The sequence below is a fragment of the Oncorhynchus tshawytscha genome, linkage group LG18 (genome assembly GCF_018296145.1).
Source record: "Oncorhynchus tshawytscha isolate Ot180627B linkage group LG18, Otsh_v2.0, whole genome shotgun sequence".
Lineage (NCBI taxonomy): Eukaryota > Metazoa > Chordata > Actinopteri > Salmoniformes > Salmonidae > Oncorhynchus > Oncorhynchus tshawytscha.
Window position 1 is genome coordinate 25,609,273 of NC_056446.1, and position 16,141 is coordinate 25,625,413.

Genomic DNA, 16,141 nt, shown 5'->3' on the forward strand with positions numbered 1-16,141 from the left:
AGTAGAGTAGGGTTTTACCTAACACAGTCCGTGTCGAACTGCAGCTTGGGCTTGTCAATCATGCCCAGAGCGTAGAGCTGATAGGCCAGAGCACACTTCCCCACCATGAACTGGGCCGTGTTAGTACGGTCCAGACAGTCCACGCAGTTCGTCCTCAACACACCTGTCTGAAGATGGGAGAGGAGAGCTCAACAACAACAAAACATTTGAATGTGGGCGCTGATAAAAGATGTGCATCATCTCCAGCCTTCAGGTTTCCATGTCAACAGCCACCGCCTGCTCAGATGTGTACGGTGTGTAATATACCGTACCTGGACACGCCCACTTGAGGTGAGACTTCCCCCAAGATCTCCCCACCTGAGGAAAGAGAAAACTCCTTTAATCAATCCAACACAGAGTATGCTTGTTGTACTTTTATACTCCTGCAATGCACATTAATTGTCTTGAGATGGCAAAACTTGAAGTTTCTGAATATGAACACATTTAGGACTGGTGCATCAAGGAGTAATTATCTAACGCCACAATGGCATAAAGCACTGTGTGATGAAAACCAGAGAAACATCGGCTCTTCTACCCATAGCATCTCTTCCAAGATTACCATCCCATCTTCTTTGCTTATCAATTTAGGTCACTCTATGCTTGCTTCATTGCCAGGTGTGTCTAGCCCCTGGCTTGTATGCTATGCATGATATGGTCATGTAAAAAAAATAATTAACCCCTATTTCTCCCCAATTTCGTGATATCCAATTGCGATCCAATTACGATCTTGTCTCATCGCTGCAACTCCCCAACGGGCTCGGGAGAGGCGAAGGTCGAGTCATGCATCCTCCAAAAATGCACCGCTTAACCCGGAAGCAAGCCGCACCAATGTGTCGGAGGAAACACTGTTCAATCTGCAGGCGCCTAGCCCGCCACAAGGAGTCGCTTGAACGAGATGAGTCAAGTAAAGCCCACCCGGACAAAACCTCCCCTAACCCGGAGGCCACCCTACTCATGCTCATGGCCGGGTGTGACACAGCCTGGGATTAAACTTGGGTCTGAAGTGATGCCTCAAGCACTGCGAAGCAGTGCCTCTCACTCATTATGATGGCGCCGACAGAGATGGTCGCCTCGCTTCGAGTTTTTATGTATTATTTCTTACATTGTTACCCCAGGAAATCTTAAGTCTTATTACATACAGCCGGGAAGAACTATTGGATATAAGCCCAACGTCAATTTACCAACATTACGACCAGGAATACGACTTTCCCGAAGTGGATCCTCTGTTCGGACCACCACCCAGGACAAAGGATCTAATTCCAGTAGGAGATCCAAAACAACGACGCCGCATTAGGGGCAGACGAAGCGGCCACCTGGTCAGGCTCCGTAGAAGTGCACACCGCACCTGAGTATACTACTAGTCAATGTCCAGTCTCTTGACAACAAGTTAGATGAATATCGAGCAAGGGTTGCCTTCCAGAGAGACATCAGAGATTGTAACATTCTCTGATTCACAGAAACCATGGCTCTCTTGGGATATGTTGTCGGAATCGGTTCAGCCACCGGGCTTCTCCATGCATCGCGCCGACAGAGATAAACACCTCTCTGGGCAAAGATAGGGGCGTGTATACTTTATGATTAACGACTCATGGTGTAATCATAACAACATAGAGGAAGTCAAGTCCTTCTGCTCACCCGATCTAGAATTCCTTACAATCAAGTGCCAGCCATTTTACCTACCAAGAGAATTCTCGTCAGTTATAGTCACAGCTGTGTACATTCCCCCTCAAGCAGACACCAAGATGGCCATCAAGGAACTTCAGTGGACTATATGCAAACAGGAAACCATACATCCTGAGGCTGCATTTATTATAGCTGGGGATTTTAACAAAGCAAATTTGAGAACAAGGCTACCTAAATTCTACCAGCATATTGATTGCGCTACACGCATGCGCAATACCCTCGACCACTGCTACTCTAACTTCCGTGATGCATACAAAGCCCTCCCCCGCCCTCCCCTCTGCAAATCTGACCATAATGCCATCTAGCTCCTTCCGTCTTATAGGCAGAAACTCAAACAGGATGTACCAGTGACGAGAACCATTCAATGCTGGTCCGACAAATTGGAAGCCACGCTTCAAGATTGTTTTGATCAGCGGACTGGAATATGTTGCGGTCAGCATCAGAACAACATCGACCTATACGCTGGCTCGGTGAGTGCTTTTATAAAGAAGTGCATTGGAGATGATGTACCCACTGTGACTATTAACACCTATCCTAACCAGAAACCGTGGATGGAAGGCGGCATTCGTGCAAAACTAAAAGCGCAATCCACCGCATTTAACCATGGAAAGAGGTCTGGGAATATGTCTGAATATAAACAGTGTAGCTATTCCTTCCGCAAGGCAATCAAACAAGCGAAATGCCAGAGACAAGGTGGAGTCGCAATTCAACAGCTCAGACACAAGACATATGTGGCAGGGTCTAAAGGAAATCACAGACTACAAAAAGAAATCCAGTCACGTCACGGACAGGCAGCATCCCTAGCCGCATCCTCAAAGCATGCGCAGACCAGCTGGCTGGTGTGTTAACAGACATATTCAATCGCTCCCTATCCCAGTCTGTTGTCCCCACATGCTTCAAGATGGCTACCATTGTTCCTGTACCCAAGAAGGCAAAGATAACTGAACTAAATGACTACCCACTTCTGTCATCATGAAGTGCTTCGAGAGACTAGTCAAGGATTATATCACCACCTTACTGGCCAAACTAGACCCACTTCAGTTTCCATACCACCAACAGGTCCACAGACGACGCAATTGCCATCACACTGCCATATGGACAAAAGGAATACCTATATAAGAATGCTGTTCATTGACTACAGCTCAGCATTCAACACCATAGTACACTCCAAGTTCATCATCAAGCTGGAGGCCTTGGGTCTCAACCCCGCCCTGTGCAATTGGGTCCTGGACTTTCCAACAACGACGAGACAGCCTAGAGGGAGGAGGTGAGGGCACTCATTCCTGTGGCGTCAGGAAAACAAGCTCTCACTCAACGTCAAGAAAACAAAGGAGATGATCGTGGACTTCAGGAAACAACAGAGGGAGCACCCCCCTATCCAGATTGAAGGGACAGCAGTGGAGAAGGTAGGAGGTTTTAAGTTCCTGGGCGTACACATCACAGAACGAGGCTGAAGAAATGTGGCTTGTCACCCAAAACTAGAGGTCGACCGATTATGATTTTTCAACGCCGATACCGATTATTGGAGGACCAAAAAAAGCTTATACCGATTAATCGGCCAATTTTTTTTAGATATATATATATTTATATATATTTGTAATAATGACAATTAGAACAATACTGTATTAACACTTTTATTTTAACTTAATATAGTACATCAATAAAAGCAATTTAGTCTCAAATAAATAATGAAACATGTTCAATTTGGTTTAAATAATGCAAAAACAAAGTGTTGGAGAAAAAAATAAAAGTGTAATATGTGCTAGGTAAGAAAGCTAACATTTAAGTTCCTTGCTCAGAACATGAGAACATATGAAAGCTGGTGGTTCCTTTTAACATGAGTCTTCAATATTCCCAGGTAGGAAGTTTTAGGTTGTAGTTATTATAGGACTATTTCTCTCTATACCATTTGTATTTCATATACCTTTGACTATTGGATGTTCTAATAGGTACTTTAGTATTGCCAGCCTAATCTCGGGCGTTGATAATCTTGAAGTCATAATCAGCGCAATGGAAGAGCTGCTGGCAAATGCAGGAAAGTGCTGTTTGAATTAATGCCTACGAGCCTGCTGCTGCATACCATCGCTCAGTCAGACTGCTCTATCAAATCATAGACTTAATTATAATATAATAACACACAGAAATACGAGCCTTAGGTCATTAATATGGTCAAATCCGGAAACTATAATTTCGAAAACAAAACGTTTATTCTTTCAGTGAAATACAGAACCGTTCCGTATTTTATCTAACTGGTGGCATCCATAAGTCTAAATATTGCTGTTACATTGAACAACCTTCAATGTTATGTCATAATTATGTAAAAATCTGGCAAATAAGTTCGCAGCGAGCCAGGCGGCCCAAACTGTTGAATATACCCTGACTCTGCATGCAATGAACGCAAGAGAGGTGACACAATTTGCAGAGTTAATATTGCCTGCTAACATTAATATGCAGGTTTAAAAATATATACTTCTGTGCATTGATTTTAAGAAAGGCATTGATGTTTATGGTTAGGTACATTAGTGCAACGATTGTGCTTTTTTCGCAAATGTGCTTTTGTTAAATCATCCCCAGTTTGGTGAAGTTGGCTGTCTTTGTTAGGAAGAAATGGTCTTCACACAGTTCGCAACGAGCCAGGCGGCCCAAACTGCTGCATATACCCTGATTCTGTTGCACAGAACGCAAGAGAAGTGACACAATTTCCCTAGTTAAAAGAAATTCATGGCAATATTAACTAAATATGCAGGTGTAAAAATAGGCGTTGATGTTTATGGTTAGGTAAACATTGGTGCAAAGACAGTGCTATTTTCGCGAATGCTCTTGTTAAATCACCGTTTGTTGAAGTAGGCTGTGAATCAATGATAAATTAACAGGCACCGCATCGATTATGTGCAACACAGGACAAGCTAGATATACTAGTAATATCAACCGTGTGTAGTTAACTGGTGATTATGTTAAGATTGATAGTTTTTTATGAGATAAGTTTAATGCTAGCTAGCACCTTACCTTGGCCCCTTGCTGCACTCGCATAACAGGTAGTCAGCCTGCCACGCAGTCTCCTCGTGGAGTGCAATGTAATCGGCCATAATCAGTGTCCAAAAATGGCGATTACCGATTGTTATCAAAACTTGAAGTCGGCCATAATTAATCGGCAATTCCGATTAGTCGGTCGACCTCTACCCAAAATGATGCACAATCGAGAGCACCTTGTCGGGCTGTATCACAGCCTGGTAAGGCAACTGGTACTCAACTAGACTAAAGAAGTACCAACTGTACCAACTGGTACTCAACTAGACTAAAGAAGGCCAATTCTATTGCTTCTTTAAAACAGCAGGACAGTTTTCAGCTGTGCTAACATAATTGTAAAAGGGTTTTCTAATGATCTATTAGCCTTTTAAAATGATACACTTGGATTAGGTAACACAACGTTCCATTGGAACACAGGATTGCTGATAATGGGCATCTGTACGCCTAAGTAGATATTCCATTAAAAATCAGCCGTTTCCAGGTACAAGAGTCATTAACAACATTAACAATGTCTCCACTGTATTTCTGATCAATTTGATGTTATTTTAAATGGTGCTTTTCTTTCAAAAACAAGGACAATTCTAAGTGACCCCAAAGTTTAACGGTAGTGTGTGTATATATATTTTTCTTCTTTTGAATCCCTTTTGATTGATTGATTTATTTTCATAATTGTGGTTGTGTAAGAAGGTTAGCCTCCAGACTAGCAGTGAGCCCCACGGGAGTCTCCATATGACACAACCCAGGGCTAGTCAGAATGTCACATGTCTGGAAGCACAGAAGAAATAATAAATGAAGAAGTAAATGGAGGAAGACTTTTCATTTGTGACACGTCTGGTCTGGACTGAAGTCAACAACCCCGCCAGAGACGAGAGAGTGGGCGGCCGTGTGTGTGTGTTTCTTAAGCATGGGCACATGTATAAAAGCAAGAGAGTGTGTTTGATAATGTAACATAAAGCTAATAAATACGTCATTAGAAGAATGGCTAGCAGCTTAGGTAACCAGATGGAAATGTCAATGCTTGTGATTAAGATATGCAGATAGTGAGCAGTGCAGCTGTTCTTCACACCCTTCTGCTGCTGCATGCTCCATCATCTACTCTGATAGGTAGGGATACCCTGGCCATGACTATTCAGCAAGACTCCCTTCTAACAGACCCATCTATTCCCATTACTGGACATTCATTTATATCAGAAGGGAAAAAAAGAAATGTAATTGCTATTAATGCGTGATTGTAAAATACTGTATGATTAGTTATTAGACGGAGCTTTATAGCAGCCCTCGGAGGGACTTTGTCTAACACATTAAAACAAACGTAGCAATAATCACAATTAAAACCAATTATGACAATTTAACACCAACCCCTGTAAAAAAATCTAGAGGGTGGGGTGAGGTAGTTATAGAGGTATAGGTTGGGGTGTAAAGGGCGCAAGTTTTTACCCCTCTGGGCTCACCTCCCGTCTGGCCTGTTTGTGTGTACCTCTCGTCTGGCCTGAGGGTATGTAACTCTCGTCTGCCCAGAGGGTGTGCGTGTGTACCTCTCGTCTGGCTTGAGGGTGTGTAACTCTCGTCTGCCCAGAGGGTGTGCGTGTGTACCTCTCGTCTGGCTTGAGGGTGTGAGTGAGGGTGTGAGTGTGAGTGTGTGTGTGTGTGTGTGTGTGTGTGTACCTCTCGTCTGGTCTGAGGGTGTGGCAGAAGAAGTCAGAGCGGTTGATGAAGAAGCCGGTCCTCTTGACCACGTTCTCTGCTATCATACTAAGACGGTCCAGCACGTTATACAGCTTACTGAGAGAGGGAGGGAGAGGGGGAGAGAGAGATGAGATTATTATTTGACACACTGGAAAACAGAGCAAACTGGAATGTTATTTGGTCCTAAACAGAGAGTACACTTTGGCAGAATACCTGACCACTGTGACTGACCCAAAATTAAGGAAAGCTTTGACTATGTACAGACTCAGTGAGCATAGCCTTGCTATTGAGAAAGGCTGCCGTAGGCAGACATGGCTCTCAAGAGAAGACAGGCTATGTGCACACTGCCCACAAAATGGGGTGGAAACTGAGCTGCACTTCCTGACCTCCTGCCAAATGTATGACCATATTAGAGACACATATTTCCCTCAGATTACACAGATCCACAAAGAATTTGAAAACAAATTACATTTTGATAAACTCACATATCTATTAGGTGAAATACCACAGTGTACCATCACAGCAGCAAGATGTGACCTGTTGCAACAAAAGCAACCAGTTTAAATAAAACCATATTTAATATTTTTTGAACTTCAGCTACATTGAAAAGTTTCTATTCTTTTGAAACTTTCTGTGAGTGTAATGTTTATTCTGATTGTTTATTTTACTTCTGTTTATCATCCATTTCATTTGCTTTGGCAATGTAAACATATGTTCCCATGCCAATAAAGCCCCTTAAAGAGAGAGAGAGAGACAGAGAGAGGGGGCGGGGCAGGCAGACAGACAGACAGAGACCGGGGCAAACAGACAGAGGGTAGACAGACAGACAGAGGGTGGGGCAAACAGACAGAGGGCAGACAGACAGACAGAGACCGGGGCAAATAGACAGAGGGTAGACAGACAGACAGAGGGTGGGGCAAACAGACAGAGGGCAGACAGACAGACAGACAGAGGGTGGGGCAGCCAGAGAGAGAAAACATATGAATGAGTGTTAGGTCACTTAAAAGGTCTCTTTGAAAAATGTTTTCATTGAACTTGAACATTTCTTTCAGGGACAGCAACAGTAACTCCTCTACTGTTAAAGTTAGGTCCATTGTTGGTGAGCGTAGCCTAGAGGTTCCCAAACTAGGTGGCAGATATGAAAATGGGGTTGCGGGAGAATTTCCCAAATCCCCCCCAAAAATGTCATAAATAAATACAAAAAATATCTTATATCATCTTTGTATCTCAGCATTTTTATTAAAAAAAAAAAAATCTAAAATGAAAATGATTGTACTCCAAAACTCCCCAGCTTATGCTCTCCAAATGGATGTTAGCTGTGAGGATCGAGATGCCCATGCATTCACTTTTGTTGGCTATAAATTTTGGGGGAGGCTATTTACGAGGACATATTGTTCTGTCTCACGATTCCCGAGTGTGCTGTGGCTATATTGATGAAAAACAGATTCCATATGGGAAGGAATGGTGGGCTTTTGCACAGATGGAGCTCCATCTATCCCGGGACGGCAGGTAGGCCTCCGCACTCTAGTTATGAACGTGAATGTGATTTTTCGCATTGAGAGAGGAGCGGTTGTCATTCACAATGGATGTAAAAACAACTGACTTGGTTGACCTTCTGTGTAATGAAAATAACAGAAAACAGCATCAGTAAGTGTCCCACATGAGTGATGACTGCTCACCTCCAACACTTGGAAGGGCACTTTGGGACTTACTTCCCAAGACAACTGGTAACTCGGAATGAAAAGAGCTCCAACTGGGAAAATTTGCTTTGAACAGTCATGTAACTCGGGAACTCAGCCCTCTTTCTAGAGCTCAGACTTTCCGACCTGAATATCACTAATGTCAGGATTCAACCTCGTATTTTTCAGAGTTCCCAGTTGTCTTGAAAGCTCCAGAAAACTCATGGTAGACTACCCTTTGCCAGCTCATATGTGTGAAGCTGGATCCAGTGCTTGTCTGCATTAAAAGCAAATATAGATCAGGGTTGGATGTGACAGCAGAGAGGAGGTGCATACTGTCGACCACGCCCCCTGACTTTGAGAAGCTCCGACGCGACATTCATCAACCACACCCATCTCATTAGTGGTGGCAAGATATGAGACATTATACATCAGCATAACTTGCAATTGACTGTCACAGTCCCACATTAAAAGTAAACATTGGTTGTTAATTACAACAACAATAAATTCACAAGGGTGGGGTCACGAGACTTTTCAGATATAAAAATAGGGTTGTGGACCCAAAAAGTTTGGGAAGCATTAAATGTTCTGAGGTGTTGACTTAGGTTGCTGGGACAACATTTTGTACCTCTGGCTCTTACAGAACACGATGCTGGTGTAGGGTTAAGCTAAAGCAGCAGGTATGAGTAGGACGAAGTCGCAACCAAACACTGATCTTAGGCGTTTCCCCTTTAATGGTTAAGGATAGGGTTTGGGTGAGCTGATCCTAGATCTGTACCTCTTGGTGTATCGGGCCATGTCCCAGGCGATGTAGTCGATGCAGTGTTCTGGAGGGAGGAACTGGTTGAGGTTGATTACAGCAGGGAAGAGCTCCTCACTGAGGATCTTCTCATGCTTTCTTTTCTCTCGTTTCTACACACAGACATGGAGACACCCACATCATCAGCGTTACTCATTTACACTGAAGGAAAGGTCTCTGATTTATGAGAAAATGCATGAAAGTCTATGGTAACTTCATAATTTTTTGTCTCTGGAAAATTTCTCCCACAACGGTACCACCTGAATGAACATAACGTTTTCTTAACATCTCAATCCGTTAACTAGATACAGATGTAGGACCTTAATAATTTGAGTCAGTTTGCTAAAGCAGGAAAATAGTTCTGCAGCAACAGGAAATGTGAATTATGTAGATTATAATTAATGGACTTTTTGTAGGGGTTGATACATTTTTCATTAGGGAAAATTTAAGTCTGAAATGTCAAAGTGGAAATTCAAATACACTACAAGTTTGTACAAGTGCAGGAAAATTCTCAGCAACAAAATAATGATCAAATTAAGATCCTACATCTGTAACTAAGATCAGATGGAACTACCTTAAGAGAGAACTATTTCCAGACATTAATGCCAGTTCACCCACAGGAGCAGTGTGTGCGCATGTACGTGTCACGCATTAGTCATGACCTCTTCTCTCCAACGCAGACACACACACACAGTACTCCTAGCTCTGCATTGACATCAGCTAATCATGTCTACAGCAGCCAAACTATGTCTGTCTACCAGAAGTTCAGTTCCTCTCTACAAAACGTTCTCTCAAAACACACTCTCCCTCACATATGCTGGCTACTTCCTGAGCACTGTCAGTTCCTATTCATTCTGTTTGAAGCCAATAGAGTCTACCCCTGCTGCTCCTCCTGTCATCTCTCCTAAAGATCACCCCGGTCGCTAGACCTTCAACAACCTTTTAACCACTTATCTACAAAACACACACACGCCTCTATCAGTGTCACAGCCCAGTTAATAACCAGCCATTAACCACTGCCAGGCTCTCTCTCACAGCATGGCATCAAAACACACACACACACACACGTGCCAAACAAATTATCATGCATATACACGCACAACTGCAAACACACTCATCATGTGCCAGCACACCATGCATGCAGTGCAGTACATGCTCTGCACACACAGATGGGAGTCATGCAAAATGCATGCACATGGATACACACAGATCTCACACACCTGCATAAGAGAGTGAGGCAAGGCATGACAGAGGCTCTTGATGTGACAAATGAACAGTGGTTAAATGTGTCTCTGCACAAACGAGGGAATTTCCCAGTTAAGAGAAATGGATCCTGATGAGTGACACACCCCCACCTACCCATCAGTGGCCAACACAAATCACTCCTACGTTGCAAAGTCTATGGTGACTTTTTTTTATTTCTGCTTGTGAGTGAGATAGTGAGTGAGAGGGAGGGGGGAGCATGGGACTAACGGGGAGCACCCTACCCTCTCCCCCTACTGCACATGGCCGAGCTTGTGCAGGCAACGGAGGGCTGTGATTGGCTATCCCTCTCCTCGTTCCCTTGTGAGTGACATGTACAGGACACCCGAGCTCAGCAGCAAGAAGGGGGGGTTCACAACACTGTGTGAAGAGTGTGAGTGTGCATGAGTGCATTTAAGGTGGTTCTTCAACAGCTTGTAATCACTAGCCCCTAACCAGTTTCTCTCGAGTACCTCTTTTATCACTCCATCTGTCAGAATAACCACAACAACTATTCTTTTCCAATGTATTGAGTTAGCCTAGGGAGATAGCCTAAACCTTCACTAGCTAATTAAACCAACACACCAGGCTATTGTCCAATCACATGAAGGTGTGATTCCAGGAATCCTGCTGGTTTCTTAGAAAAATCCTCAAGTGAAATTCTCAGTCATTTGGATGTGTCTGTCAACACTTCATGATGGTGATGTTGGATATTACATCTCTCCCCCTCTCCTTGTTTTCTCCCCCACAGGGACATCTGACATTTTTTTCTTTCTCCAAAAGTTTATTTAATGCCATCTTTAGTATAAATATGTTAATTGTAACATTGCAGTAATATAATGCTTGGAAAACAGCACAATGGGGCCATACTTCCGAACATGATATATATTTTTTGTTTAACCTGGACCCGTCTCAAAACGAGCATCAGCTAGATACAATCGTCGACATAGTTGCACATGATAGAACGCTACATTGTAGCTGGTCCCATCAGATAACCTGGCACACGTTAGCCCTATGCTAACCTCACCAGCTGACAATGATTATATCCAATAAGTTCTGCATCAGCTACGATTGTATTTGGCCAATGCACATTTTGAGACAGAGGTCCAGGTTGAACTTAAAATTATGATTTTTTAAACGTTTGCAAGTATGGCCCCAATAGTTTCCAACCCACTTTACAGAACCGAGAACAACAAGAACCAGGAATAATGACTTCACACAGAAAGAGGACAACAGCCTGGCTGATTGAGTCAGAAGTGCTTGTATAACCATTCACTTCAGCGCTCTCCTCTCTGGCAGTATCACCACAAGCTGCTTGCCCTGCATTCTGTCACAAGTCACATTAACATATAGGTCTTTAACTTTGAAGTCAGAGCAGCAACAGAATGGCAACTAATGTATGGCTTGCCAGTCAAGTCCTCTCACTACTACTGGAGTGAGCTACACTACTGGTTTTAGAACACCTACTCATTCATGGGTTTTTCTTCATTTTTACTATTTTCTACATTGTAAAATAATAGTGAAGACATCAAATCTATGAAATAACACACATGGAATCACATAGTAACCAAAAAAGTTAAACAAATCGAAATATATTTATATTTGAGATTCTTCAAATAGCCACCCTTTGCCTTGATGACAGCTTTGAACACTCTTGGCATTCTCTCAACCAGCTTCACCTGTAATGTTTTTCCAACAGTCTTGAAGGAGTTCCCACAAATGCTGAGCACTTGTTGCCTGCTTTTCCTTCACTATGCGATCCAACTCTGCCAAAACCATCTCAATTGGGTTAAAGTCAGATGATTGTGGAGGCCAGGTCATCTGATGTAGCACTCCATCACTCTCCTTCTTGGTAAAATACCCCTTACACAGCCTGGAGGTGTGTTTGGGGTCATTGTCCTATTGAAAAACAAATTATAGTGCTACTAACCCCAAACCAGATGGGATGGCGTATCGCTGCAGAATCCTGTGGTAGGCATGATAGTTGTTTGCCTTTAATTCGAAATAAATCACAGACCGTGTCACCAGCAAAGCACCCCCACACCATACCACCTCTTTCTCCATGCGTTACGGTGGGAAATACACATGCAGAGATCATCCGTTCACCCACACCGCATCTCACAAAGACCTCCAAAACCTCAAATTTGGACTCCAGACCGAAGGACAAATTTCCACCGGTCTAATATCCATTGCTCGTGTTTCTTGGCCCAGAAAGAAATTACACAAATACATTTTTAACAAGGCACACCTGTTAATTGAAATGCATTCCAGGTGACTACCTCATGAAGCTGGTTGAGAGAATGCCAAGTGTGTAAGCTGTCACCAAGGCAAAGGGTGGCTATTGGAAGAATCTCAAATCTAAAATATATTATGATTTGTTTAATACTTTTTTGGTTAACACATGATTCCATATGTGTTATTTCATAGTTTTTACAATGTAGAAAATAGTAAAAATAAAGAAAAACCCTTGAATGAGTAGGTGTTCTAAAACTTTTGACATGAAGTGTAAATACACGCCATGGTGAAACTAGTGTCACTCATTGTGGTGTGTGCAGAGGTCAATGAGACAGAGATGTAATTTGAATGTACTGTGATGGATTCTGACTTCTGAACTTGAAATATCCTTGTTCATGGTACTGAGGGAGAGAGGCGAATGAAGAACGTTTACACTCTGTCAGAACACGTTATTGTTAGACATAAGGTATAGTATGGAAAGGAGAAGGGCCATAGTCTGGTTTCAGTTGTTGGGTTGTAATTTGAAATACTTGATACACCAGAAGTTAATGGATATCTGTAGGAGGAATGTATATGGTGGGTCAATTAAAGGAAAAGGCAATCACATGGTTGCGGTCACTGATAAGGGTGGAGAGCTGTGGATTAGTGAGGAATGGGGACCGAGGTCAGGTCAGGTCACATTAAGGGAGAAGGAACAGTTTATTACCCACATCACTTAAACTTCCTGCGTAGCAATGAAGATGTTATGTTTAGAGAAAAGGAGGAGACTTGGCAAGTCTGTTAGGACATCTACTTTGTGCATGACACAACAAATTTTTCCAACAACTGTTAACAGACAGATTATTTCACTTATAATTCACTGTATCACATATCCAGTGGGTCAGAAGTTTACATACACTAAGTTGACTATGCCTTTAAACAGCTTGGAAAATTACGTAATGGCTTTAGAAGTTTCTGATAGGCTAATTGACATCATTTGAGTCAATTGGAGGTGTACCTGTGAATGTATTTCAAGGCCTACCTTCAAACTCAAACTCAGTGCCTCTTTGCTTGACATCATGGGAAAATCAAAAGAAATCAGCCAAGACCTCAGAATTTCTTTTTTTAGACCTCCACAAGTCTGGTTCATCCTTGGGAACAATTTCCAAACGCCTGAAGGTACCAAACTCATCTGTACAAACAATAGTGCGCAAGTAAGGAGGAAGGAGACGCATTCTGTCTCCTAGAGATGAACGTACTTTGGTGCCAAAAGTGCAAATCAATCCCAGAACAACAGCAAAGGACCTTGTGAAGATGCTGGAGGAAACAGGTACAAAAGTATCTATATCCACAGTAAAACGACATAACCTGAAAGGCCGCTCAGCAAGAAAGAAGCCACTGCTTCAAAACCGCCATAAAAAAGCCAGACTACGGTTTGCAACTGCACATGGGGACAAATATTGTACTTTTTGGAGAAATGTCCTCTGGTCTGATGAAACAAAAATAGAACCGTTTGACCATAATGACCATTGTTATGTTTGGAGGGAAAAGGGGGAGGCTTGCAAGCCAAAGAACACCATCCCAACCATGAAGCACAGGGGTGGCAGCATGGGTCTTCCAAATGGACAATGACCCCAAGCATACTTCCAAAGTTGTGGCAAAATGGCTTAAGGATAACAAAGTCAAGGTATTGGAGTGGCCATAACAAAGCCCTGACCTCAATCCTATAGAAGATGTGTGGGCAGAACTGAAAAAGTGTGTGCAAGCAAGGAGGCCTACAAAACTGACTCAATTACACCAGCTCTATCAGGAGGAATGGGCCAAAATTCAGCCAACTTTTTGTGGAAAGCTTGTGGAAGGCTACTGGAAACGTTGGACCCAAGTTAAACAATTTAAAGGCAATGCTACCAAATACTAATTGAGTGTATGTAAACTTCTGACCCACTGGGAATGTGATGAAAGAAATAAAAGCTGAAACAAATCATTCTCTCTACTATTATTCTGACATTTCACATTCTTACAATAAAGTGGTAATCCTAACTGACCTAAGACAGGGAATTTTTACTAGGATTAAATGTCAGGAATTGTGAAAAACTGAGTTTAAATGTATTTGGCTAAGGTGTATGTAAACTTCCGACTTCAACTGTATATACTACCACTGGTGTGTGTCCAAATTTGACATTCTTGGTTCCAACCGTCTTTGTGAGACGCAGAGTAGGTGAACGGATTATCTCCGCATGTGTGGTTCCCACCGTGAATCTTGGAGGAGGAGGTGTGATGGTGTGGGGGTGACACTGTTGGTGATTTATTCAGAATTCAAGGCACACTGAACCACAGCATTCTGCAGCAATACGCCATCCCATCTGGGTTGCGCTTAATGGGACTATCCTTTGTTTTTCAACAGGACAATGACCCAACATCTCCAGGCTGCGTAAGGGTTATTTGACCAAGAAGGAGAGTGATGGAGTGCTGCATCAGATGACCTGGCCTCCACAATCACCCAACCTCAACCCAATTGAGATGGTTTGGGATGAGTTGGACCACAGTGAAGGAAAAGAAGGCAACAAGTGCTCAGCATATGTGGGAACTCCTTCAAGAAAAGCATTCCAGGTGAAGCTGGTTGAGAGAATGCCAAGAGTGTGCAAAGCTGTAATCAAGGCAAAGGGTGGCTACTTTGAAGAATCTAAAATATATTTAGATTTTTTAAACATGATTCCATGTGTTATTTCAGAGCTTCACTATTATTCTACAATGTAAAAAATAACACAAATAAAGAAAAACCCTTGAATGAGTAGGTGTGTCAAAACTTTTGACTGGTACTGTATATACACTACCGTTCAAAAGTAAGTTTGTGGTCACTTAGAAATGTCCTTGTTTTTGAAAGAAAAGCACATTTTTTTTGTCCATTAAAATAACATCAAAATGATCGGAAATACAGTGTAGACATAGTTAATGACTATTGTAGCTGGAAACGGCAGATTTTTTATGGAATATCCACATAGGCGTACAGAGGCCCATTATAAGCAACCATCACTATTGTGTTCCAATGGCACGTTGTGTTAGCTAATTTTAAAAAGGTTATTTCATCAATAGAAAACCCTTTTGCAATTATGTTAGCACAGTTGAAGACTGTTGTCTGAATAAAGAAGCAATAGAACGGGCCTTCTTTAGACTAGTTGAGTATCTGGAGCATCAGCATTTGTGGGTTCGATTACAGGCTCAAAATGGCCAGAAACAAATAAGTTTCTCCTGAAACTAGTCAGTCTATTCTTGTTCTGAGAAATTAAAGCTATTCCATGCGAGAAATTACCAAGAAACTGAAGATCTTGTACAATGCTATGTACTACTCCTTTCACAGAACAGTGCAAACTGGCTCTAACCAGAATAGAAAGAGGAGTGGGAGGCCCCAGTGCACAACTGAGCAAGAGGACAAGTACATTAGTGTCTAGTTTTTATAAATATTTTGTTTACCTTTATTTAACTAGGCAAGTCAGTTAAGAACAAATTCTTATTTTCAATGACGGCCTAGGAACAGTGGGTTAACTGCCTGTTCAGGGGCAGAACGACAGATTTTTGTACCTTGTCAGCTCGGGGTTTGAACTTGCAACCTTCTGGTTACTAGTCCAACACTCTAACCACTAGGCTACCCTGCCGCAGATGCCTCACAAGTCCTCACCTGTCAGCTTCATTAAATAGTACCCGCAAAACACTCGTCAACAGTGACGATGGGACGCTGGCCTTCTAGGAAGAGAAATGAAAAGCCATAACTCTG

General features: G+C 42.5%; 1 protein-coding gene across 2 annotated transcripts in view; it reads right to left on the reverse strand.

The window, feature by feature from the left end:
• fig4a (FIG4 phosphoinositide 5-phosphatase a) overlaps positions 1–16,141 on the reverse strand; it is a 104,723-nt gene that overhangs the window by 48,021 nt on the left and 40,561 nt on the right. For both annotated transcript variants that reach the window (XM_024378321.1, XM_024378320.1), the window contains 4 exons: positions 8,893–9,026; positions 6,415–6,531; positions 312–357; positions 19–167 (listed from right to left, as the gene is read on the reverse strand). In XM_024378321.1, the coding sequence (XP_024234089.1) occupies positions 19–167; positions 312–357; positions 6,415–6,531; positions 8,893–9,026 (446 nt within the window). The remainder of the gene's footprint in view (positions 1–18; positions 168–311; positions 358–6,414; positions 6,532–8,892; positions 9,027–16,141) is intronic.